The 26,053-nt window shown below is 44.0% G+C and overlaps 1 protein-coding gene across 5 annotated transcripts; it reads left to right on the top strand.

The window, feature by feature from the left end:
- The first annotated feature begins 294 nt into the window (after positions 1-294).
- IFNAR2 (interferon alpha and beta receptor subunit 2) lies at positions 295-25,970 on the top strand. 5 transcript variants are annotated; one of them, XM_016162392.2, is made up of 10 exons: positions 295-510; positions 8,030-8,121; positions 9,164-9,205; positions 9,560-9,583; positions 10,430-10,553; positions 11,881-12,053; positions 13,970-14,130; positions 17,279-17,447; positions 21,480-21,610; positions 23,731-25,970. In XM_016162392.2, exons 2-10 carry the CDS (start codon positions 8,067-8,069, stop codon positions 24,412-24,414), a joined length of 1,563 nt encoding a protein of 520 aa, XP_016017878.2. In that variant the 5' UTR covers positions 295-510; positions 8,030-8,066; the 3' UTR covers positions 24,415-25,970. The 5 variants fall into 5 exon arrangements, with proteins under 5 accessions (XP_016017878.2, XP_016017880.2, XP_016017879.2 ...); XM_016162393.2 differs by having other exon boundaries at positions 377-510; positions 23,734-25,970; XM_016162395.2 differs by lacking the exon at positions 23,731-25,970 and adding an exon at positions 21,935-23,639 and having other exon boundaries at positions 377-510.
- The last annotated feature ends 83 nt before the right edge of the window (positions 25,971-26,053 follow it).

Here is a 26,053-nt window from a genome sequence, read left to right as displayed (position 1 = left end):
AACTCAATGGTAGCTCTTTTTATTCCTGTTTTATTGATTGGAAAATTATGATCGGAGCAGTTTACAGAACTAGTAAGTGGGGGAGGGGGTCAGGCAATGATCCATTCATTCGTTCGTTCATTCATTCATTCATTCAGCACATGTTTGTTGTGTGGGGTGGGAAGGGGGGGTTAGTAAGGGGCCGACTCCAGAAGCGTCAGCGAGTCGCTTCAGCTGGTGCGCCCGCCCCCGGCCCGCCCCCGGCCCGCCCCCGGCCGCCGGGGTCGCCGCCTCGCTTCCCGGAGCCCTGCAGAAGGCCTGCGCTGGCGGCGCCGGATGCTCGCCGCGCTTCTCGGGGAGGACAGAGTGCGGGTCGAGCCGAGGCGGCCCTCGGGCGGAGTGTGCAGGCCACGGCCTGGCGGCCCGGCGCGGCGGCGGGCGCCAGCGCGGGCACCGGAGGGCAGCGGGGGGTCAGCTCGCGGGCGCTGAGACGGGCGCCCCGCGGCGCGGCGGCGACGCGAAACTGCCAAGGTAACGGCGGCGGCGCGGGCGGGCGGGTGGCGGGGCCGCTTCCCGGAATCCGGCGCCAGGCCGCGCGGGCGCCCGGCCCCGGGGCCCCCCCTTCCCGCCGCCCTCCGGGCGCGGGGTCGCTCGAGGGCCGTCCCCGTGGCCGCGCCGCCCTCGGCCCTGCCTTCCTCCGTCCTTCGCCCCAGCCGGGAGCCCCTTTTCTTTGCGCCCGGCCCTGCGCATCCGCCCCTCCCCCGCATCCCCCAGCAAGGATTCCCGGGACGCCCGGGCACGTGCCGCTACTGGGTGCGAGCCGTTGTGAAGCTCCTCCAGATCCACTCCGCCTTGCAAAAGTGGGTTCACCTGCTCGGGCCTCCGGTTGGGGGTCTTCAGCCTGTCCACCCAGAATTAACCTTCCCCCGTGACGGTGCGGGAGAGGTCACAGAGGGTCACCCGGCGCTGGTGTGGACCCACGTCCTTCCACATCCATCGCTTGGAAGCTAGAGAGGGCAGGGGGACATCGTCGCGGAGATAAGATGAGCGGACCCCCTTCCAGGGTCGGGAGGGAACGAGGAACTGGGTGCGAATGGAAGCTTGCGCTGCGACTCCGACCAGATCGACCAGTTAAACCCAGTTAAACCCAGCTGCGAGTTCTGTCCATCAGATAACTTATGTGACTAGCGATGGCTTTACTGAGAAACTCTAGATATCCGGTCTCTCTCTCTCTCTCTCTCTTTTTTTGTTTCCTTTTAATATTTCTTTGTTTTTGTTGGGCAAGAGGTTTTAGAAACTAAAATGACACGCCCGAGGGTCAGATCTGAGCAGGACGAGGTGGGATGACCAGAGGCCGGCGCCCACACCCCACCCCGCGTGTCCCGCTGCGCAGGCCGTCAGCTTCCCACCCGAGCAGATCTCTCAGTCCCCCCCTCGCCCCAAATCTCTCCCCTCCGCCCCCCACGCCACACACATCTGTGAAAAGGGACTCGAGCTAGGCCTTACGAAAATCAGCTCTCAAGAAAACACCTGGTAAACTTTCCTAGCGATATGGATATGCCTGCTAAGATCTGACCTGTTGCAGGAAATGACTTGAACTTCTAGGTTCTGTAGTTCACAAACTTTTTCGATTTAGATTATCAAAAATTTGTGTAGCTCTTTTATTGCTATATTTCCTCTCACGTTTCTCATGTATTTATTTAAACGTTAATCGGCCCGAATTTTAGTTCCTATAATTTGACAAATGGTAATTTGTCTTAACAACAAAAAATTGGAACTGTAGCCCCAGAAGTACTGTCTTAGAAGTGAAACTTATTGAAATATATATTCCATCCCTCCCGCTTGCACACGCTATTACATTTATAGACCTTCAAACTATTAACGGCATATTTATTCTTTGACTCTCCGCTATTGTATTTTACCAAAACTAAAATGCAACTGAGTAGAAGATGCACATTAATTTTATGTCACCGAGTAAGAAAAAACACTGTCAGTTATACTATGTCCTGTCGCGGTAGGAAGCATTCTGACTTCAGAGATATTTCAAATCCAGGAAGGAAAGATGCATCTTATAATTTGTGAAATACAGTCTGACCGAGAGCAGAGCGCGACGCTATTTTTCCCGAAAACTTTTCTTTCGAAAAATGAAACTGGCTGTCTGCAGTTCCGGGAGAATAAAGGAACAATAATTAGACGGGAGAACAGGTTTGCTGAATATGGGTGATGAGAACTGGAGAGAAGAGAAAACGAGAGAGAGAAAAAAAAGAGAGATGTGGGATGGGGTTAGTTCAGAGCCACTAAAAATCTTTTCCAGAGCCAGCAGTACGCTTAGTTCCCCTGCGAGCCAGGGTTTTACGAACTGGTGCATGAGAGAGTTATTCTTAAGCATTGATGATGTTGCTGTTGTTTTGATTTGGAGTTTTTAAAAAATATATTTACAATTTGAGTGCACCCAACCGCCAGAAACTGTACCGGTGAGTCCACAAAAATCTTGAAAATGCTCCCCAATGAACAGGAAAGAAGAAACTGAGCCGTAGTATACTTTTCCTGTACTGACAAAGGAGCAGTGAGCTGTCGTTGCTGGTCAGAGACCAGGGAAATGGGGAAAGTCAGCACAAAAATTAGAAACACCACCCCCCATGCTGACTACTTCAGCTCTCCACTAGGGGCAGTGAACAAGACACTTCAAGTCTTCTGGGAGGAAGTAGGGCCTGAGTACCCTAACAGAGAGTACCCTCCCTTGACCAAATTCCCCCACCCCAGCACCAATCCTTTGAGCTAGAGACATGTCCCATCTTTACCGACTAAACTGGAATCAAGTACTGTTGTAAAAAGAGGTCAAAATTTTACTCTGCTGTATCACAGTAACAGGTGACAAAGCCGTTCAAATACAAGTGCAAAGTGAACAGAAATGGTGTGTGTGTGTGTGTGTGTGTGTGTGTGTGTGTGTGTGTGGTGGGGGGGGGACGTGCTTGCAAAGAGTCTTACTAAAAAGAAAACATTACTCGGAACAAAACGAAATTTCTTACACTAGGTTTAGACTTGCAACACCTTGATAAAAATGTGAATTCAATAAAATAAATTCGGAGATGAAAAAATTTGAAAATTGAGATGAAAAGGGAAGACTTAAAGGAATAAATTGAAGACCAGAGAAACATAATTACAGAAGAAATGCTAAAAGGACAGAATAAATACAGCTGAAAATAAATATATTTTAATAGGCGAAAGGCTTGATTTAAGCCCAATGAATGCAGATGAAGAGACAAAGGTTAAGTCAGTTGGAAAGGATCTGATGTGGAAGACAAAGCACAATCAAGCATTAGGGTTAATTGGGATCCCTGATGTAGAGAAACCAACAAATGGGACACAAAACGCCACTGGAAATAGAATAAAATAAATTTTATTGAAACAGAAATGATCTGTAGGCCAAAAGAAAATGTCGTTTTCCAAGTAAAAGTACCACTAAAGGTACTAAAATACAAAGCTTTTTCTTCCACAGTCTCTGTGTCTCAACTTGCATTTTTAAATTTGCTGTTTAATGTCATTCTGAGTAAAAATAAAATTTTAAATTACCAGCATGACTTTTACTAGTCCACTTTATATGGTGTGAAGCCAGAACTAACTGCAAATATAAGAGCGATTAATTTGGGGAATCACCAAATGACACAATTGGCATTTTATAGCACTTCCTTGGAGGGTGCCTCCAGCTAGCCAGAAGAAATAAAGTGAAACCAGACTCAGGAAGGTAACAAGGAGGAAGAGGGGGTCTCCCCAGGCACACAGCCAGCCCAAGGAGCACTTGCTCATGCACAGAGAAACTCAGGGCCAGTGCAGCTCCCACAGATACCCAGGCAACCTTGCACTGGTGCTTCTGGGCACACGTGCAGTTGGGCCTGAAGAAAGCCGGGACCCACCTTCTGCTAGCCACCCCACACCCCAGCCTGGGGTGGGCTCTGGGAAAGTCAAGTCTCTGCTTCCCAAGCAAGGACCTGCCATGCCAAGCCACAGCATGCAACATCCAAGGGTCTTTAAACCTCTGCTCCTGGACATGCTAGGTACCTGGATCAGGGCTGACCTAGATGCCCACCCCCCAACAGGCTAGCTGCCTCCTGGGTGAAGCAGGGCACTGACAGCCCAGGGCAGGGACAGTTTCCACCCTTCATGTCCCCCAGCCTCCCTGCACACACACCCGGCAGGCACCAGTGCAACATGGGGCTCTCCAGTGTGATGCAGCTGTCACCCCACGTGAAGGACATCAGCAGTCATGGGTGTAGAGAGGATCCAGGCCGGGCCTGGGACCCTCACCCTGCAAAGGAGGGGGTAGTGAGACAAAGTATGATGTGAGGCTCCAAACCCAGCACCTGTTCCATTGTTCCATCACACTTCACGAACAAAAGACCAGTGCAAGGATAAAGTTATAAGCATTTCAAGACAGCCACAGGAGAGCAGTAAACCAAGTGTGCGACTCTTCTGCATGCAGGGCCCAGGGGACTAAGGTTGGCCCTGGCCACGGAGATGACAGTAACAAGAGCGAGGCTTTAGGAAGGCTGATGTGTTTGTAGTCAGGGGGGAGTTTTAAGGAACTTTGTTAACAATGCCAGGCAGGAAAACAAGATGGAAATTAGAATTTCCCAGAAAACAAGACTCTAGTTAGTTACCAGATATCTGGAGTGTGAGTCATCAGGAATGAAAAAGGGGAGGACTGTCCATTGATCCAGAGAAGGAGAATAACTGTGTAGTTGTGTGTGTGCGTGCATGTGTGTGTGTGTGTGTGTGTGTGTGTTTCTCTGCTGCTAAAGTTCTACAGATGCACCGCCATCAGAAAAGATATACTGCCATTAGAAAAAATAAAAAAAAGAGGGACCAGAGGCCACAGGGCAGATGTTCATGTATAAGGGAGTCACCCCCAGTGTGGCATTCTAAAATCTAGGTGCACCCAGCTTCTAAGGAATGTCCACAACTATGCAAGCCCTCTGCTGAAATGACTTTGCATAGTCCGAAGACAGCTCTGTGGGTGTTCTAAATGGGCACAGTATTATGGGGTAAGTTGTGAGTGGAGGCACCTGGACACCTCATGGGAGGTGGGGTCTGCAGCAGGAATGGCAATTATGACTTGGACTCTCTTGGATTTCTCTAGGGGAGTATTCTGAGCAGGGCCTGTGATAACCGTGATAGTCAAGTTAAAGACAAAGAATCTTAAAAGCAGCAAGAGAAAAACCTATAAGGGCGCTCCCATTAGACTGTCAGCTGATTTCTCAAGAGAAACTTTGCAAGGCCAGAAGAGCCTGGCACAGAATTTTCAAAGTGGTGAAAATCCAGGACCTACAGCCAAGATTACTCTACACAGCAAAGCTATTATTTAGAATCAAAGGACAAATAAAAACCTTCCCAGACAAGAAAAAGTTATGAGTTCATCATCACCAAGCAAGTATTACAGAGAATGTTGGAAGGACTTCTTTAAGAAGGAGAAAAAAATATGTATCAACAGTAGGAATAAAGAATGGCAATAACTACATGTCTATCAATGAGTACTTCAAATGAAAAAGATTCAATACTCTAATCAAAAGATAGGCTGGCAGAATGGATAAGAAAACAAGACCCTTACATAGGCTGCCTGCAAGATAATCACTTACAACTGAAAGACACTTTTAGAAACTGAAAGTAAAGGGATGGGAAAAAAAATACTTCACGATGGACCTAAAGATTATGACTTCATGTACACGTGAAATCCAAAGAACAAAATCGACGACAACAACAAAACAGAAACGAACTCGTAGAGACAGAGAACATTTTGAGGGTTAGCAGATGGGAGGAGGGTTGGGGGACTAGGTAAGAAGGGGGAAGGGATTAAGAAGTACAAAATGGCAGTTAAAAAAAGTCATGGAGCAATAAAGGATAACATAAGGAATGTAGTCAATAATATTGTAATAACTGAGTGGCATCAGATGGATACGAGGTTTATCAGGGTGATCGCTTCGTGAGATATATAGATGTCTAATCACTACGCTGTACACCTGAAACTAATATAATACTGCATGCCAACTGTAATTGAAAAATAAAAAATGCTTTTTAAAAAGAGGACTTTTAAATTCGTCTTTAGCTTGAACTCAGTCATGTCTGCTCTTTTGTGGTCATTTTCGACTTGGGCTCGATACTTTCTTATTGTTTGGGGGCAGAAGAATACTCAGGATCTGTAGGGCCCGTTGCTTGGATGGAGACAAAGCTCTGATCAGAGAAGGAACAATAGTGACTTGGGATGGCTCCTTAAAATTCTTAAAGAATTTCTCACCTTGGAGTGAGGGAGGCTTTCTAACCAACTCAAAATGTAGGCGCTAAGAAAGGAAATAACTTTAAGCCTGAAAACAAAACTTAGAAACTACTATATGGTTTAAAAAAAAAAAAAAAAGCATAGACAAGTGACAAGGGGAGGAAGAAAAAGTGACATATCACAAAGGGCCAATTCCCCTTCTACACTAAAAGCTGCGAAGCAACAAGAAGAAAAAGCAACAACTCAGTAGAAAAACGGGCAAAGATACAGTTAACGAGACGGGAAATACAGATAGCTCTTCCAGAGAGGAAAAGATGCTCAGTCTCACTCAGAATAAGAGAAATACAAATGACGGTTAGTCTGAAAGCAATTTTTTACGTGTGAATTTGATTCTTAAAGATCCGAACCTCAGTGAAGACACTGTGGGGAGCCAGAAAACCCATCATGCATTGCAGGCGGTCCTGTGGGTTGATAATAGCCCCGAGGGTGGGGCTGTGGCCTCTCTGTTGAAATCACAAATTCAGAGCTCCTTTGTGCGCGCAGTCTCCTGTCTGCCACTGCATCCCAGCCTCCTCCTTCCCCACCCTTTTCTTTGCTCTGGGATTCCTGTCTTCTATGGCTACGGCCACCAGCATCCTTGTTTTCTGACTTCTGGTTGATTTCACCCAATGTAGAGCCCCCAAGAAAAAGAGGGAAAGATAGTGATGGGTAATTTATTTATCCTTCAGCCCCCACCGTGCACAGTCACCTTGGGCTGGCTGTGCCTGGCTTAGGTCATAGCTCCTCACACAGCAGCCTCCCCTTCCGAAGTCCAGTTTGGGCACCTTCTCTTTGTGCATCAAGTCCAGGGTGGTAACAGCCCCCACTGCTGGCAGCTCCAGGTACTACACTTCCTTAGGGTTTGCCTACGTCCTGCTTGCAGATTGATTAAAGATTTTATCAGCGTCCTGCTTGAATGTACTGTTTCCTGCTGACACCCTGACCAATACGCCCTTTTGCCTAGCAGTCTTGTTTCTGGAATGTTTCCATTTCCGGAATGTTTCCCTTCACTTAGGCTTGTCCAAGTGCAGGATTATGGGTGTCTAAGATAATTCACTGAAGAAAAGATAGATTGGGAGCAATCTTTTCTATGGCCATGTGTGTATTATCAGTCAGCCATCACTGACTGATAATATACACATGTCCGTAGGATAGATAGTGCAACTATTTAGGAAAAAAACAAACAAGGAAACTCTCTTCGATGTGCATGTCGAAAGGTCTCCCAAATATACATATTATTTATGTATTTATTTTCATTAGTTTCAAGTGTACAGTACATTGGTTAGACATCTATATAGTTCATAAAACGATCTCCCCAATTGCTCCCTCCCTCCCCTGAATATATTTTTAAGTGGGAAAAGCAGAGGGAACATTTATGTATAAAGATATTCTGAAGGACTCACCAAAAATAAATAAATAAATATAGATTTCTAAAGGAAGCAAGATTCTTCACTATTTGCTTTTTTTGTATGTTTAACATTTTGGAACAAGATGACCATGTTACCTATTCAAGAGTTAAATTTAAAATTTCTTCGCAGCCCGGTAGGGAATGGGTCCCAGCAGCTGAGGTCAGGCTGCTCGTGTACGTGGGAGTAAATGACCCAGCTCTCCCAGGAGGGCACGGAAAGGCTGGAAGCGGGAACTTCCTGCTAGTCTTTCATTGTCTTGCTTTTGTCTGTTCTTATCTTTCCACTTAATTAGACACTTCAGAATTTTGATCACCTAGTATTGATTTCTTTTCAGATGTGACCATCAAGAAAGGACCTGTAAAATAACAAAGATGCTTTTGAGCCAGAATGCCTCCTTGATTAGACCGCTTAATTTGTATCTCATGGGTAAGTGTTACTTTTTATCATAGCTCTATTAGGAGCAGAGCCTGGGAAGCCATCATGACCAAGAGCCCTCTTAGGGAGTAGCAAATTGAGGACCCGCTGTCAGCCTGCCCAATGTCAAGAGCCAGATTGAGCACAGATAGGAAAGTCTGTGCTGATGGTTTGGATCCAATATGGATTTCTGCCCTACTGTAAATTTTGGGAAAACAAAGTAACACAAATGACTTAAGGCTCAAGAATGATGGGAAATAACCTCGTACGTAATTTGAAGAGTAAATTTCTCTTAATACCCTCATTCTAATCCAAGGTGGAATTTATCACTCTACTCCTATATTGAGAAAGGCCAGACCTCATATTTTTTTACCAGTGTCACCAGACTGAAACGTCATCCCTGAACTTTGATTTTCACACTTCACTTATTTTTACCGATTTTATAGATTTTTTTTCCCCCTATGGCCCTATTTGTGCCTTTTCTCTACCTTTCTGTTGATTCTGTATCAGTATCATTGCATCATCTGTCCCATAGTTTATGAGGAAGAGATCTCTGAATGAGACATTGGAGTGTATAAATAACATCCTTGGCCTCCACCTATGAAAACTGCCCGTAACCCTCCCCACCAACTCACGGTGACATCCAGAAAACAAATGAGAAGCCCCATTCCCATCACCAACACCTTTCTTCCTCCTCCACGCTTGATAAATATCTTCAAAGTTTATTAATTAGCATCATGCCTATTCATATGCTGAGAATTTTTCCAGGCAGATAACTGCTTCTCAGGACACGCCCTCGACCAGCCAACCCTGTTATTTGTGTCAGCTCCCAAACAGATCTTATTTTGGATTCACTCAGGATGAAAGCCCTGGACCACTGGCGCTAATAGCAATGTCAACTCTCTAAGAACATTGACTCTAGACTTCTCTTTAGCGCAAGGAAGTCTCGATCCAATATTAGCACGTGTGTGTAAAAGAATTCCGATGCAGAGTAACAGTTATAAATCGAGCCCGGAGAAAACATTGTTGTCTAATGTGTTTTTCTTCCTCCTAGTGTACATTAGCCTCGTGTTTGGTACTTTGCAAGCTTTGCCTGGTAAGAGATTTTCTTAGCTTTACTAAATTTTGTGTAAGGGTCAGAGTGTTGGGGGTGATCGTTCAGAAGTCTAAAATGTGAGAAATTTGGTTTCTGATCCCAGATCCACTGCCCATTTTGTTTGAATCCTTTCCTCAAATACTTTCTTTGTAAAAGGAACCAAAATTAGCCAATTCTGGTTTTCGCATTCGCCTCACAAAACTAATAGAAGAAATTAACACTAGTCATAATTTTAAAACCCCTCAAAAGACTATTCAATTTAAAACCCCTTAATAGAAGAATGAAGAGACACAGTCTATGCCAAACCAAAAAAATGATCTGAAAATAATTTCCCTTTACTTTTCACCCTTCCAGCTGTTATCCACTACCTGGCACCAGGTAAAGGAAAATAATTTTTTTAACCAAGCTTCTTGCCCACATAGATAAATCTGTCCACAAAACTTCGCTATGCATTAAACATGTGTTCAGCCTTGTGATGAGCACTGGGGAAAGTCGAGAACCAAGAATCAGAGGCCCAGGTCCTAACCACAGGATACTTAGTTAATCTTAAAAACTTGTAACTATATGAGGCAGGATTTGACAAGCATCGCTTTAGAGGCTCATTTGCTGCTGTCACTTGGCAGCTGCCTAACATTGCATAATTCAACGTCTCAATTTCACAGTCCATAGAATGGGTCTGTTAATAGCACCTGCTTCAGCCTGCCTTGTTGTGGGGATTAAATGTTTGAACATGTCTGGACACACATTATTCTCTCCCAGCCCCTCTGGGGTAGGGAATGAGTTCAGGGTGGAATTCATTGGGGAAAGGCTTGCAGTGAGCTGAGCGGCTTAGGGAGGACTGCACGGGAAGCTGGGAGTCGAGATGAAAGAACGGGGTGGCCTGGGGTGACCTGGATTTTTTTGATCCAGTGAGCCACTGAGAGTCAATGATAATTGAGTGAGCTCAAATTCTGTTTACACAGTGCTAACTTCTTGTTTCCTGAGCTGTCCTGCCTTGATATTGTATTTCTTATTAATTGGTTGTATTTGTCTATTTCTCATGTTTGAGAAAACTGTTTCTTGCCTGTGTAGCCAAGAACCTTGGGCTCTGCAGGGAACTTCTTTGCTTGAGGTGTGGGCTCCAGATCTCTCAAGGGACAGTCTAGACAGTGGCCAAAACACAGCCTTGGTTTGCACATTTCAATGTTTCCTTTTTTTTTTTTTCCCTCCCCCTATTCCCTTTAGATGTTTTAGATGAGCCTTGCATTTTCGAGATAACGTTAAGAAATTTCCGGCCAATTTTATCATGGAAATTAAAAGACCATTCTATTGTACCGACTCACTATACATTACAGTATGCAATCATGAGGTTTGTTTAACATTTCATTTTTCTCTTGCTATATATATTGTCTTTCTGTTATGTGGGGGTAGGGAAGAGGTGAGTTTACTAGTGACAGAGCTCTGTTTTTTATTCATAGCTTAAAAAATTCAAAGACCAGACACAAATCCATTTTTAATTAAATCCAATAATAATCAAAAGCTATTTTTGACAAAGCCCATATTTATAACCCAAAGCAATTTCTACAAGTGGAAGCCTCAGAAGCAAAATAATTATTTTGTATCATTTTCACAATTATTTCTCTAATTCAGTAATGAATTAGAGAAATGTTTAAAATTGGTATGTTTTCTGAGGACAGGAGTCCAAAGATCTGGTGACTTTATTGATGGTTTGTGGTCACTTCTCTTTACTCAGAGAGGCACGGGGCACATCAGAAAGCTGCCTGGCCCACACTAGAAGAGGCTCAGATCCAAAGTCTAGCTCGATCACTAACCAGCTGTGACCTTGGGCACAGAGATCAATCTCTCTGAACTATTCCTTCTACTTAGGGGTGGCTCTAAGGATTAATGACATAATGGATGGAACCTTCTTTGTCTCTCTTCCTCCCATGTGGCACAGTCACCCTCATAAGTCATTACCCTTGATGCAGTAGCTCCTCAGTGTGTCCTTTTGTTTGTTGTTTATTTAGCTTATAGCCGTTACTACTGCTGACTGACCTGGTAGAGAAGGCCTTTGGCAAGTTTCTCCTTGTTGTCCACTAAAGTCTTAAATTTCTCTCTATAGCAGGTAGTCACAAGTATAGCCCATCTACCTTTCTGAAGCTCAAGAGATCAGGTGTCTGCATCATTCCTATGTAGTACAGACTGACTTAGGACCAGGCCAGGTGATCTTTAGCCAGCGTGGAGGGTCTCAGGGAGGGCTCTCCTGATTATCCTGCAAGAGCAAGGACATCTGGGATCCCTACCATGAAAGCCCACAGTTTGCTCATTCATTCATCCAGCAAATATTTGCTGAGCACCTGTTATATGCCAGGTGGTCCAACCATGAACTAATGTCCAGCCCTGTTGGTGCAGACATTCCAAAAGTAGGCACAGACATCGATAAACAAACAAAGATAAAATATGGCAGGTGATGGTTAATGGTATGAATAAAAATAGATAGATAAGGGGAATGGGGATGGGGGTGGGCAGGGCAGGGTGAGGTGTTCCATTTTAAATGATACGTTTAGGCCAGATGACTTGATACAGTGATGTTTGAGCAGAATCACAAAGGAATGAGGAAGTAGGGTATGGAGTTCATGGATTCTCATCTCATAAATGCTAAAGTTTTCCTTTTACCATTTCTTTTCCTTTCAAAGTGAACCAGAAGATATCATTAACGTTAAGAACTGTACAAATATCACAAGATCATCCTGTGACCTGACGGATGCGTGGGTAAACATGTCTGAGACGTACACCCCCATAGTGGTTGGAATGCAAGGGAACAGGACGCTGGTCAATTGTGAGGGCAGCTTATTCCCGTTAATGGATAGTAAGTTGACCTCTCCTTATCATCTTCACCATTGTCATCAAGATCATCATTATTTTCTCTGCCATGAAATAGGCAGGTCTACAAAGGCGTTTTAGATTTCGGGCTAGGTCCGCCTCCTGGCCCTGTGACTCACTACCTCCATGATCATGGAGTAGCTGCTTTGCTTCTCTGAGCCTCAGCTTTCTTACTCAGAGAGGGAGACGATCATCTGTATTCTGCTGATGATTATCAATGCCTGTAGAAGGCCGACATCCAGGCAGTAGTAGCTGCTACTTATCGGTTTGTTTTACAACCTGACAGGATGTGGGGAGCAGGATTCACATGGCCTATTATCTGAGCTGTGACAACTCTCTGGCACAGTTGTCCTTAATACTGGAACCCCTCCTCCAGATCATAGCCCAGTATCTCTTTTCTGTGTGAATGTCTAGACATGTGTGCGTCTAGGGTCGAGACTCAAGAGGAGACTGGAGCCCAAAAGTGGATATACCTTTTTCCCTTTCCCTGTGACTGGAGTCAGCTCCCCGGTGGCCCTCCACCAGACTCCATCATTTTTTCAATGTCCTAGTTGGCAACTGGTTTCCAAAAGAAAGATTTGGTTTCAGCTCCCTGTTAAAGTCTGTAATCCTAGGTAGTCACTTAGCAAAGTGATAATGACAGCTGAATCCCACTGAAGCAAACAATTAGATAGATACTTATGAGATTCGCTGGAATCGTGTGTATAAATAGACATATCTGTGTGTATCCCCATAGAAAAGAAAGAAAAGCGTAACTTACAGATCACAGTTTTCAGACCATTAAAGAAAGTATATTAAAGTAATAATAGGTTATCATTTTTTAAGACTCAAAATGGCAAGTATTAAAAATATTAACTTGAAACTGCTTAAAGTATCATTCTTGTAAGAAAAAATCTGTAAACACCCAGGTTTAGAGGAAATGTAGGGAGTATACTTTGGCACAGTCTTTCTGAAGGTATTTGGCAGTCTGCAAAACCTTAACACATGCCTGTGCTAATCCAGAATTCCTCTTTAATAATTTGTCCTAAAGAAATTATGGGCAAATGCAAAGATTTTGCTCCAGGAATACAGATTCCATTCAGAAAAATTAGAGTCAATCTAAACATTTGAAATAGTGAATCAGGTAAATCATGATACAACCACTTAGCAGGACAGAATTAGCCATGAAAAGTTATGATGAAAATCGGGTCACCTGACTTTCAGGAAGGGGCCAGAGAATAAACACTTCAGACTTTGTTGGCTACATACAGTCTCTTCACATATTGTTCATTTGTTTATAGCCCTTTCAACAATAAAAACCATTCTGAACTTGCAGGCTGTGGAAAAATTCAATCCGCAGGCCATAGTTTGTCAGCCCTTGATGTAGATAAATGTGTGTTAGTATGTTTATGACATAAGTGAAAATATTTACTGTGCAAAAAAGTGTGCATAAGAATGATTTAATTTAATTTAGGAGTGTATGTGTGTGTGTACAAACTAGTTCAGTTTATATATGTCTATATATGTTTACACACATACAACATGGACTGAAGATGATTAACCACATTCAGGGACAATTGCCTGTCTATATTTTCTGACATTTCTACAATGGTTATGTATTACTATTGCAACATGGAGAGAAGTCATTTTTACTTCTGTGTTTAGAATACAGCCTGAAAATTGGGAAAGTACTGCCTTCCATCCCAAAACTCTGTCCTCCGTTTCTTGTGGTAATGTTAAGCACATCACTTCGCTTTCATTGTTCTCAGTTTTTCACCAATAAAAATATACAGCCTGTGCCTCAGCTAGAACCATAGGCAGCTTAAAAGGGAGATAGCTGGAGAGAAGTGGGGTGTTGTCATGGCAATGGGAACGATCGCTGACCGACATTGGGCTTCGTTTCTGACTTTGTTTTCCGGACAGTGTCTTTGGAACCGCCAAATTTTAAGATTGCCAGTTTTACCGACCACATGAACGTGACAGTGGAGTTTCCACCTGTCCTGCCCAAGATAATGTATGGGGAAGGATTATGGTTTCACTTGTCACCTGTCATCGAAGAGGAGTCAGGGAACATTGTTAAGAAGGTAGGTGGTCCGAACAGTTCTGAGTTGGCAATGAATACGCTGGACGCGCTTCTTTAAAAAAAAATAAAAAAAAGAAAGAGAAGACGTTTGTAATGATTTGAACAGTTCGAACTAAAGAGTCTGGGTCAGCGTGGTTTGATTTTGGGAAAGAAGGCTCCATAGGTCATTCATCGTGGAAACACGTTGACTTAGCCCAGCGGCACGGTCGTCTTTCAAAGAATAAGCGGCACACACGCCTTTGGGTGGCACACGGAAGAAAGAGAGGCGCGTGGTGTAGACAGGGAGAACAGGCACATTTCAGCACATCAGGGTGAGACTTTTTTTGAAAGGGGTGGATTAGCAGCACATAAAAAGCATCTGTCTCTACCTCTCTCGCCCTCATGCATTGTAAGGGAAGTGGCTCTTTCCAGCAATTCTGTTCCCTCCTAATTCCCCGAAGGAGCTACCGGAGTGTCAGTAACCTCAGAGTGAGCCTGGTACCACACAGTTCTAGATCTCGAATGATTCGTTCTCTCGATTTGTTCACTTAGAATGCTGGAATGAGTAAACAATGGACAAACTGTGCTTTGCCGATGAGCCTCGCTGAAATGGCAGCTTATGTTTGCATAGTTCTTTGCCAAATATAAAACCCTTGCGGGGCGCATTACAGGCAGAGAGCACAGGAAGTCAGAGGTCCTGAGGCTGGAGTGGTCCCAGTGGGTTTGAGAAGCAGCAGGGAGCTGGAACGGAATGACTGAGACAGAAGAGAAGGAGGTGAGGTCAGGGAGGAAACAGGGCTGGATCTTGCAGGGCTTTGTGGGTCCAGGTCTTTGGAGTGTGATGGAAACACTGGAGGACCCACAGCTCCGATAGGGCATCCTGGCTTGTATGTTAAGATTAGACCATATGGGCTGAAGTTAGAAGTGGAGAAATCAGTTAAGAGGCTTTTGGGATGGTAACTACTACTTGATAGGAAGTAGCAAGTTATACAATTATAATAATTTTTTCTTTACTATCAACCTGGATTATTATCAATACCCTAATCCTTTGATTAGGAAAAGGGAGCAAAAATAAAGGAGGAGAAAATAAACTTATGTAGCGTAGACACTGTATCAAGTTCCATTAAGTATATTTCAGTCACATCTAATTTATAGTCATCCCATGAGCTACTAAAGAAATTATGTTAGATTATTTCTAACATAAAAGACCCATGTTTATTTGGACATTGATAACACTGTAAGTGGAACGCTATAGTCGATAAGCAATCTTCTTCATTAAAAAAAAAATTAATCTTTAAGTTAGTTCAAGAAAAAAAAAGAAACTACTGGTGTTTATCCAGGTGACAGATGGTGGTGGCTTAGACCACTTGGTAGTAATGAGAAGTGGTCAGAGTCCGCGTATATTTTGCAAGTGGCACCAACGGTATTTTTGGACGGATTAGATGTGTGTTGTGGTAAAGAAAGAGAGAAGGCAGGACTCCAACACTTTTAGCACAAGCACCTGGATGGATAGAGTTGCCATTAATTAAAATGGTGACGATTATAGGCAGAAATGTGGATGGTTGGGCATCAATAGCTCAGTTTCGGACGTGTTAAATTTGAGGTACCTAGGAGGCATCCCAGGAGGGGTACTGGGCAGGAGTTGAATGTTACTGAGCCTAGAGTTCAGAAAAGTCCCAGTGAGAGAGATGTCCTGGGAGCCACTGGCTTCTTGGTATGTACTGAATGTCTTGAGACCAGAAGAGATCACTTGGGGTCATGCATAGAGAAGAGAAGATGTCCGAGGCCAGAGCCCTGGAGAACTCCAAAAGGTGGAGATCTAGCAAATGAGGAAGAAACAGCCAAAGAGACTGAGAAGGAACAACCAGCATGGTAGAAGGAGGACTAGGTGAGAAAGATGTCCTGGTAGCCGAGAGAAGAAAGTTCTGGAAGGAGAGAGTGATCTACTGAGTCAAATGCTATAAATGGAACAAGCTAGAAGAGGATTATGAATTGAGTGTTGGATTTAGGAGCATGGAAGTCCATGTGACCTTGATAAGGCTGATTTTGGTGGAGCGGTAGGGTAAAAACCTGGTGGGAGTGGGTTCAAGGAAGAGAAGGAAGAGGGAAATTGGAGACAGTGAGGAGAGCTAAGTCCTCCAAGTTTTTCTGTAAAGGGAAGGAGAGGTACACTGTGGTAGCTGGAGAGGAAGCACTGCCAAGGGAGGAACTTTTTAAGACAGAAATTACAGTGTGTTTTTATGCAGATGGAATTTTCCAGTGGGGGTTGTTGGAACGACGTCCTGTAGGAAATGAGAATGAATGGAATATCGTGAGCACGGGGTTGGTCTTGGCCAGGAGCAAGGCCTGTGCATCCGATCACAGCAGCGGAGGCAGAGGATGAGGCGCAGGGGCACGCAGGAGGCAGCAGACTTAGGCAGGGCTGCACAATGGCAGTACCAGGTGTGGAACCCAGATGTGACAACCAGCCACCGTTAAGCACTGTCCCGCCATGACACTTTGTGCTTCCGCCCTCTTTTTCTTCTTCATTGCTCATTTGCCGTGCATGAGCTTTTGGTTTGTTGGCTGGTTTTTAAGTAATCCTCCCTCCTTTCAAATAGAAACTTGCAGAGAACACATGGCTACAGAAGGCTATATGTGAACTGCTAGAAACCCTAATTTATAGAACTAGGAAGAACGTATTTTCAAAACTGTAAGGCTTTATACGAAAGTTACTTTTTATGAACGAACCTTCATATCATCGCTTTAATTCCAAAATGGAACAGAGCTGCCTGGGAGAGGAGAGGCAAGGTGTTTTAAGGGAGAAGACAGGGAACTAGACATCAGCTTCAATTCTGCCACAGATAAGCTGTGTGGTCTTAGGGAAGTTACTTAACCACTCTGAGCTGCAGTTTTCCTTGTCTGGAGAGTGGGAACAATGCCTACTTAGCACACTGTTTTGATAGTCCAGTGAGTTAATATGTATGAAAGCACTGTCTGAATATAAAGTAGACATATCATTAATGAAATAAGATAATCTTATGTTTGCAAGCTTATCTTATTGCAAGAAATAGATGATATTTCTATTCCTATTTAAGACCTGAAGACGAATCCTCAAACATACTGTTAGATCCTGCCTCTAAATCGAATTCTACTCAAAGTCTTATTGATCTTCTTTCTTATTTTTACAGCATAAACCCAAAATCAATTCAAACATCACTGGGAATTTCATTTATGTCATCAATGAGCTAATTCCAAACACAAACTACTGTATATCTGTTTATTTTGAGCCTTTCAATCCGGGAACAATAAAGAGATCGCCCGTAAAATGTACCCTTCTTCAACTTGAACAGGAATCAGGTATGACAGTTTTTAAAAATTCATGTTTTGCTTTTACCGTGGGGGAAAACCTATTGAAAGAAATGAATCCGAAAGTTGGGGAGAACTAATGGTATTTCTTCCAGTAAAGGCACATTGCGGAGACGTTTTCTGACGGTCATTCTCTGCTGAGTGGCGGAGTCACTTTTGTGTTGCCCTGAAGTAGAAACACTTTGATTTCAGGAGTCAGTACGAAGTTCATTTCTGTGTGCTCTTAGCTTGGCCGTTATTCAAGCCAAGTGCCAGAGGAGGCCAGGGAGCTGGAAGCAGCTGCAGGTTGAGATACCCAAGAGTGGGCTCATGGGTGGTGCATATGGCGACCTTGGGTGTGAGTCATAGACATGGCCTGGCTCTCGGCAAGGTTGACCGTAGCTCACAGACGAGAGGGAAACCTGCCTGTGTAGATGACGGAGTCTCTGACAAGGCTGTAGCTCTTCTGTTGCAAAGTCATCGGAACGGTCAACAGCCTGATCCCTGAACCTTCCTCTGAACGGAGAAATTGGCAGGGAGAATAATGGGGCTTCGGGACATTCACTGCTGTCTACTTTCTCTGGAAGTCACTTGGTCTCCAACTGTTTGGCCACAAGTAAAAATCTATGCATATCTCCCCCAAAGAAGCCTTTCTGAGTTTCCTGACCCCAATGAGAGTTTCCTTACAGTTTTCACTTACCAGAGTAAAAATAAAATAAGGTGAGATTGATAAGGAAGTAACTGGAAGTGGTACGGCTTCTTTGTGGATTAAGTGACTACGCTACACGGTGCCTGGCACGTAAGGGTGCTCAGCGTGATTTTATTCTCCAGGATCCCTCAGAGTCAAATGATGCATAGACTAGTTTTAAAGGAGAAAGCATCCTAAACTTTTAGCTTAAATAATTTTTATAATGACGGCTAAAACTACATAGATTCTTTATGCCTGTAGCTCTTACAAGCACACAAACCCAAAACAAATTTACGTATTTGTGTCGTAACACCAATTCTCCAACATCAACCAGTTATTCAATTCATTTCTGACACTAACTACCCAGAGGGCCCCACTAACTAAGGTTAAAGGGCTTGGTCCCACGAGACTGCCCCCTGTAGACAGATGCCTGTCTCAAGTCCTAGGTCCCCCGGCTACCCCAGACTTCTGCCCAGCCTCGCTATAGATTCAGAGGTTCCAGTGACCTCCCTTCAGAGTTAATAATGCTCTAGAATGACTCAGAACTTGAGAAAGCACTACCCTTAATGGTTACCCGTTACTAATAAAGGAAGCAAAAGAACAGCCAGATAAAGAGGTACAGAGTCTGGAAGGATCCCAAGAGCAAGAGTTCTGTCGCCTGGGACTCAGTACTTCCTTCAATGACCTGGAAACTCCCAAGCCTTCTTGTTCAGAGTTTCTATTGGGTTTCATTACGTAGCCATGATTGATTAAATCATCGGCCATTGGTGATTAGCTCAACCTCCAGCCCCTCCCTCCCCTGGAGGTCACAGAGTGGGGCCAAAAGTTCCAGCACTCTAATCACATGGTAGGTTCCTCCTGGCAACCAGCCCCCAGACTGGGGAGCTTTGCAAAAGTCACTCCTTAACATAAATTCAAGGGGTTTATTTTGAATTAGGTAGAGCTCTATGCCAGGAATTGAATTTGAAGATCTAATTGGCCTTATTAAGCAGTTCATGCAACAGGCAGCATCCTGCCAAGCAGCTATGTGTTGTTCAAAACAGGTTTTTATAGTCAGAAAGAGGGTGGACTAAGAAAAAGGCAAGGACACCTTCCCTTGGAGGAAGACTAGGGGTCTTATCAGGCGGATTACCTCACTAGCTTGATCAGGAAATTCCAGACTGATTTGTTTAAAATTCCACTCCTAGGGGAGGCTAAAATTGCAATTAGGTTAGTTATTAATTAAGTTTTGGTTTGGTGATAGTGGCTTAGTAAAAAGGAGTCCATGTGGGCTCTTTTTTTTTTTTTTTTTTTTTAAACAATCTTCACAACCACCCTAATACAGTAAGGGTTCATCTCATTTTACAGATGAGGACTCAGGAAGAGAAGCCGGAGGTTACAGCTAGTGACAGGTGTTGCTGGACGAGAGCCCCTGGGACCAATCCACTGTGGCCTGCAGCTCTAGCCACTGCCCTCACTGCCCTTTTCTCATTCCTGCTCTGTAAGGTCAAGCCCCCTTGGCTCTGAGGAGGGCTGATCTTTCCTGTTCTTTCTCTCTTGTATCTGTTTTGCCGGAGGCTGTGGTTACGAGATTAATAGTAATAAAGATCTTTCTGGAAATGTAAGAGAGCCTTAGTTACTGTTAAACAAAAAACCTTTGCGTCTGAGAGCATTTCTGAAAGAAAGGGTTTCCTGAGCCACAAGGTAGCTAGAAAAGGACCAGGTTCTGGAACATACCATCCAAACCACCAGCAGCAAGGCAAGGTGGAGGGGGACACATCCGTTATCCTGGGGCCGCTGGGCTCTTTTATACAATGAGTTTGGAGAAGAATGATGTAACTTGTTTTGAAAGGGTGGACAAGGTGAAGAGGGGCAGGTCTAGAACAGGTGTAAGGCAGGACAGGTAGCCTGGGAACGTACCCTCCCCCTCCAGGATGTGGCTCCATGCTTTTTTCTGCCCCTCCCCTGTTTTAGCCCTAGCAAGGGGAGACGAACCCAGACAGGCCCCGCCCATTCTAGCTGCCCTCTTTGACCCGAACTTGACCTTTGGCAAAGCATAATGTTATCTGCGTTGCGGTTACCCCCGGTCTTCATCATGCACCTGACATCATGACAGCTCCGGCAACACCAAACTAAGGAAGAAAGAGTGGGAGACCCAGCTCCCCGCCCACTGGGAGAAGACAAAGAGGCCACGTTAGTACCACGTCTGCAGGCCCCGCCCCGCCCCGCCCCGCCCCCTACGGAGCACGAAACCCCACCAGATGCAGACGAGCTTGGCGCCGCTGGGTTTCCGTTTGCCGCACTTTCCTCTCGAGTGTGTCCTTTCGCTCCACTAAACCTCACGCGTTCCCGCCCGATCCTCCTCTTGTCCGCGAAGTCTTCCTCCCGACATAAGGCAAGAACCTGGCCGCCCAGCTCAGCTCCATTCAGTCCTCTCTAGAATGTCCATCCCTATCCAGCTCTCCGGTATCAGGTGTAAGTCCCTAAGGAAGAAATATTTACTACTTAGTGACTGGTCTTGGACCATCAAGTTCATATATAAGCATGATTTTTTTTTTTTTTTGAAAGTCGATTCGAAGTTTCAACAAATTCAAAAAATGTGGGAAGCCTTGGTGTCTGCCCACAGCTGTCTCCCACTCTCTGGCTCGCCGCGGTTTAATTTAGGACAGCTCGGAATTTCTCTCTTGTTATTCCATAACTACCGATTTCTTCTCAGTCCAGTGGAACTTATGGAAAAAACTATTTCCGATCAGAATGTTGACATTTTCCAAAAGGAATTTTGACAAAGACTCATGACAGGACAAAGCGAGTTCAGCCAGAGTTGGGGTCCCAGCGTGGCCAAAGTTCAGCCTCAGAATGAGCCTGTTTTTTTAGGCAGACCCCTGTTCCCCACCTCTTCCTGCCTGCAGTGCACACTGACGTGTCTGCTGAGCAAGTCACGCAGAAACTGAGGGCTTATTTTCAGTTTTGCTTACTCAAATTTAATTAGTCACACCTGGCTAATGGCAACCATATTGGACAGTGCAGTCATAGAATATAATTATAAACTGGAAGAAATGATAGGGTTAAAAACTAAATCTGGCGAGCATTTGAGATCTTGTTCCCTGACATACGTTGTTAGTTTGGCTCAAATAAACTCTTACAAAAATTCAAACGAACACATAAATAAATAAATAAATAAATAGTCATTTTTATCATTTAAAAAATGTATACTTGGATTACTTTCCATTTTTTTATTTTTGTATTTAACAATATTTTGTCCAAATTTTGCTCCCTTGATATCTCCTTCCTCCACCAGACCAATGTGCATTTGTTCCTTCCTGTGAGCATCTATTGGATTTATTTGGAAATAAAATTATTTAATTTTTCATCAACAGAGTCATCAGAATCTGCCAAAATAGGAGGATTGATTACTCTGTTTTTGATAGCAGCTGTCATCATAAGCACCATAGTAACACTGAAAAGGATTGGTTACATATGCTTAAGAAATGAGTTCCCCAAAGTGTTGGTATGTAGTTTCCTTTCTAATTTCTGTCTTTGTTTCTTATTTTAATGGGAATTTTTCTTATCCATGTAAATACTTTCTCAGAAGAAAATCTCATTTTCTAAAAACACCAAGGTGTTTCAACACTCTGGGTTCCTTTCCATCTTTATAAATATACTTTGCATTTTATATTTTCTTTTTCTCCTTTGTCTGCAATATTATATTTAATGATTATATACTTTTCCATTGTTGTGAATATGTTATTTTTCCTTAATCATTTCCCAGGTGTGGGGTATTTGGATTAATTTCTTTTTCATTTCTTTTCCTTTGTTTTCTTTCTTTTTTCAGCCATTAAGAATTATCTTTAGATTTTGGATTACTTCAATGGAACACGTAGACAAAGTGGATCTGTCTTATAAAATGATAAAGAAGTGATCTATAATGCCAGTGGTGACATGTTAGTGTGTACATTTCTCCAAACATCTGCTGACCTCGATTAGTCATTTCTACCACTTTTGTCCACTTGTCGTGTGTATAACAGCCCCCATAGTTGCTCTCATTTGCATCATTTTAATTAACAGTAAAACCAGCCACTTTACTTGTGTTGCTTCTCTGTACTTCCCAAGGCACGGACTTTCCGTCCAGAGCCTTAACTACTCGGCCGAGTCTGGGTGTTGCTCGTACGTACTTCCAAAACCCCCTCCTTCTTTGGGCTCAACTTTGCCCATCACTGGTCGTTTTTCCCTGTCCCATTGCTTTCCGTATTCATTTTGGAAGTTTTCATTCAGAAATGTTTTTCTGTGTTTCAACTCATTTCACCTGATTCTTATTTTTAATGGCCACATATGTAAATATTCCTCTGCAGCTGATAAAATTGTCCTCCTTTTTCTTGTTGGTTTTACTGGCTTGGGTGGGTTGGAAGGAGGATTGTTTATTAAGGTGGCGTGTGTACTTTTGGAGCTTTTAATTAAAGTTAGTATTTGAACTTCATTGACATTTGGCTGTGCCTTATGAGAAGTAGATGGCTCTGTGCTGGGTTTCACACTGTGATCCTTGTCTTGCAAGAATGGATATTTTTTGTCTATCGGTGTGACACATCTCCTTCATCCCAACTCCTCCTATCTACCACGCATGACTTTGACCTTGAGGCCTTAGGTAAATCCTACTGCAACTAACATTTCTCATATAGCCTTGAGATATAAAGACCCTTAGCACCACCCCCATACCCTCCTAGATAACTCTTGTGACTGAATTACCTAAACTCATGACTAACCCTCCCCCCGGGTCTCCCTGGGGTTCCTCCCCTTCTTAAGATGCATCCAAATTATATGGCAATTGTATATACTATTATGTTAATCCCAAGTAATGACAGGAGATGTTGTTGTCTTGTGTCTGTCTAGTATTTCTCCATTAAAAATCGTCGCTCTGTGTTTAAGTAGAAATTCTAGGAACAGTGAAACAGAACCCTCTAGGTCTAGTGTGTCTGCGTATGTATGTTTAATCAAGAATAGATGTTAAAATATTTTTAAATTGCATCTCTTCTTAGCTTTTTTTTCTTTTTCTGCATTTAACGAATATTTTTTGAGTATTTACTCTGTGTCCCCATGTTCTAGGTACTAGGGATATAGAAGTGAACAAAAAAGCCCTGCTGTCATAGAGCTCCAGATCTGAGGGGTTGGGGCAGAGACAGTGATTTGTAGATGATATGACTGGCTACGTAAAAAATTCACATGCATCTAGAGATAAATTTTTAGGATTAATAAGTTTGGCAAAGTTGTTGCATACAAAATAATAGATACAATGATGCTTGTATTTTTACATACTAGCAACAATCGTTTAGAAAATAAACGTGAAGCTGCTTTTCAACATCCAAGAAATGAAGGATACAAATCAGATAACGTGCAAAGTACTAAAAGTAGCGCCCAGCAAATAGTAAACACTGTATAACTGTTAGCTATTATTGTTGTTGTTATTGTCACCATCCTCATCACTGTGTAATCCATCCAATTGTTTTATTATGTCAGAAAATAAAAGAACACACACTTAGAATTGATAATCTCTCTCTCTCTCTCTCTCTCTCTTTCTTTCTCTCTCTCTCTCTCTCTCTCTCACACACACACACACACACACACTTTCCTTTAAAGAAGTTTAAGGACTTCTCAGCCTGGATATTTCCTGAGCTGCCACCGTTGGAAGGGGTGAGTGTGTTGGAGGTCATTCACATCAACAGAAAGAAGAAAGTATGGAATTATAACTATGATGAAAGTGAGAGCGAAGACGAAGCAGCCACCCGAACAAGTGCAGGAGGCTATACCAAGCACGGACTAACAGGCAGGCTTCTGTGTCCGGCCTCCACCTCTTCTGCCACCCTGGAGGCCTGTAGCAACCCAGACCCCGAGGAAACTGACTTGCCTGAGCCTGAGGTTAAATCCGAGTCTTTGATGGCACCAGGACCTGACTCAGAATGTACATATAGCGCCTACAAGAGGAGAGAGACTGAGCTGACGGACCTCTTTTCGGAGGACAGCAGCTCCACTAAGGAATCTGGGGACAAAACTATCTTCAATGTAAATTTAAATTCTGTGTTTATGAGGGTCCTCGACGATGACTCAGAAGTCCCTCCAGTGTTATCTCTTCCAGAAGAGACAGTCGACCTAGAGGATCCTGAAGAAATGGAAACAAGCCTTCTGGTGGCCAGTGGAGAAGGGTCACAGCCATCCTTCCCCAGCTCCTCTGTGGAGTGCCTGTCGAGTGAAGATACTCCTTCTGAAAAAAGTGACACTTCCAAGGCTGATGTTAACATTGCAGATGGTTATTTAATGAGATGAATCCCAAAAGATTGAATTAACTTGGACTGACAGATACCTCCAGGGTTCTCTCTCCTGCACCCTCACCCGCTTCTGCGGTCTGCAGGTGTTCTCTGGGGGAAGGACTTGGAGACTGCAGAGTCATCCCCATTTTTCCTGATGACATCATCTATACGAATTCCCAGTGTGGAGGGAAGGAGAGGCGGGACACCTAGAACCTGTATAATTCTGTGTGTCGTTTACCTGTTTGAAGCAATAGGCTTTGAAGGGAAAAACGCCCTGCCCCTATGTTCACGCATTTAGAATGTTTCTGCCTCATGTTTCCCAGAGCAAGGAGCAAGGTTCCCTGTGGTTTTCAGGGGTGGAGTGGGGAGACAGAGGGGAGACACTTAGTCGGGTTCACAGCAGGAGCAGTCAGCAGTGTTTTCCACAGGCTCAAGGAAAGAATAGGAAAATAGGCAGAAAAAGAGATGGGAGGGCAGACCACACAAGGGAGAAGAGGAGGCTCAAAGAGGAGAAGCACATATTCCAAGTCGGAAGTAGGGGAGGTCCAGCCAAGTCTTGGGCACCTCGCGGTTGACATATTCTGTCACCTACGCTCTGAGTCTTTGACTCAGCCTCTCGTCAGCCCTCCTCAATCTGAGACAGTTATTTCACACCTAAATAACTCCAGTGTCAGGCAGGTTCTTAATTGAGGAAAAAAACATTTGCACCAGGGAGGGGGATAGAGTCTCAGTGCCGTATTTTAAGATTTTTTTTTTTTTTTAAATAAAAGCAAGTGAAGAAACAAATGCAAAAGTGCTTCAAGGTCTTCAGAAGAAATAAGGGATAAAATTCCTCCAGGTCACCTTTAACGATGTAAATAGTCCTGTGTGTGCTGACTCCACATGTCCTAGGTGTGACTACAGTTCCTGTGAGTGGGGGGCGGGAGGAGGTTCTGGAATAGCAGTAGCAAACAGTACAAGGACCGGGACGCAGAGGAATGACTGCCACCATTCCACTGTGTGACCCTGAGCACTTCGCTTCGTCAGTCTGAGCCTCAGCTTTTCTTCCCCTTGTGAAATAAGAAGGTTGGCGTAGGCAATCTCTGAGATACTACTGTGATGCCAGAAGAAATATTAGAAAGTACGAGGGGTGAAGACACTACCGGAGGTGCCGCCACCGTGGGAATTTCCCAGGATGCATGAAAGGCACAGGGCCCTCCTGTCCTGCCCCCCTCCTCCACCCCCCCAGCAGGGTGCTCTGACCTTCCTTCTGAATCTATGCAAAGAAGGGGGGGATTACATGAGTCTTAGTGCAAGAACGTCTGGTCATTCTTATAATTGCTCTAAAGTAACTGCGAAGAGAGGGCTGTGACAGGGGAAGTGTTACTTCATCTAATGAAATGCCATAGGAAAGGGACTTTATCCTATACGAAGGCCATTTGTCCTCTGAATGCCTCCATCCCTCTTTTGTTAGATTTCCAGAGTAATCTTTTGAGATAATCTCTTTATGGCGGCGTGTGTGCGTGCGTGTGTGTGTGTGTGTATGCGTGTTTAAATTTTGTATAATAATAACTGGAGATTGGTAAACGGTAATGTCTTCAGAGTCGTTTCTTCCTCCAGAGACTGACTATACTATGTACCGCAGATCTGTGGTTCTGCTGACATTTCTACGGTTG

Source organism: Rousettus aegyptiacus, unplaced genomic scaffold (genome assembly GCF_014176215.1).
Source record: "Rousettus aegyptiacus isolate mRouAeg1 unplaced genomic scaffold, mRouAeg1.p scaffold_m13_p_4, whole genome shotgun sequence".
Lineage (NCBI taxonomy): Eukaryota > Metazoa > Chordata > Mammalia > Chiroptera > Pteropodidae > Rousettus > Rousettus aegyptiacus.
The sequence above is the reverse complement of the archived record's forward strand: the minus strand, read 5'-3'. Positions and strand labels throughout refer to the sequence as shown.

Bases quoted from the DNA above. Each gene is read 5' to 3' on its own strand.
- IFNAR2 (XM_016162392.2), top strand. From the start codon at position 8,067: ATGCTTTTGAGCCAGAATGCCTCCTTGATTAGACCGCTTAATTTGTAT. The intron at 9,206-9,559 runs GTAAGAGATTTT...TCACCCTTCCAG, and splicing joins TACTTTGCAAGCTTTGCCTG to CTGTTATCCACTACCTGGCA. The intron at 10,554-11,880 runs GTTTGTTTAACA...TTCCTTTCAAAG, and splicing joins TTACAGTATGCAATCATGAG to TGAACCAGAAGATATCATTA.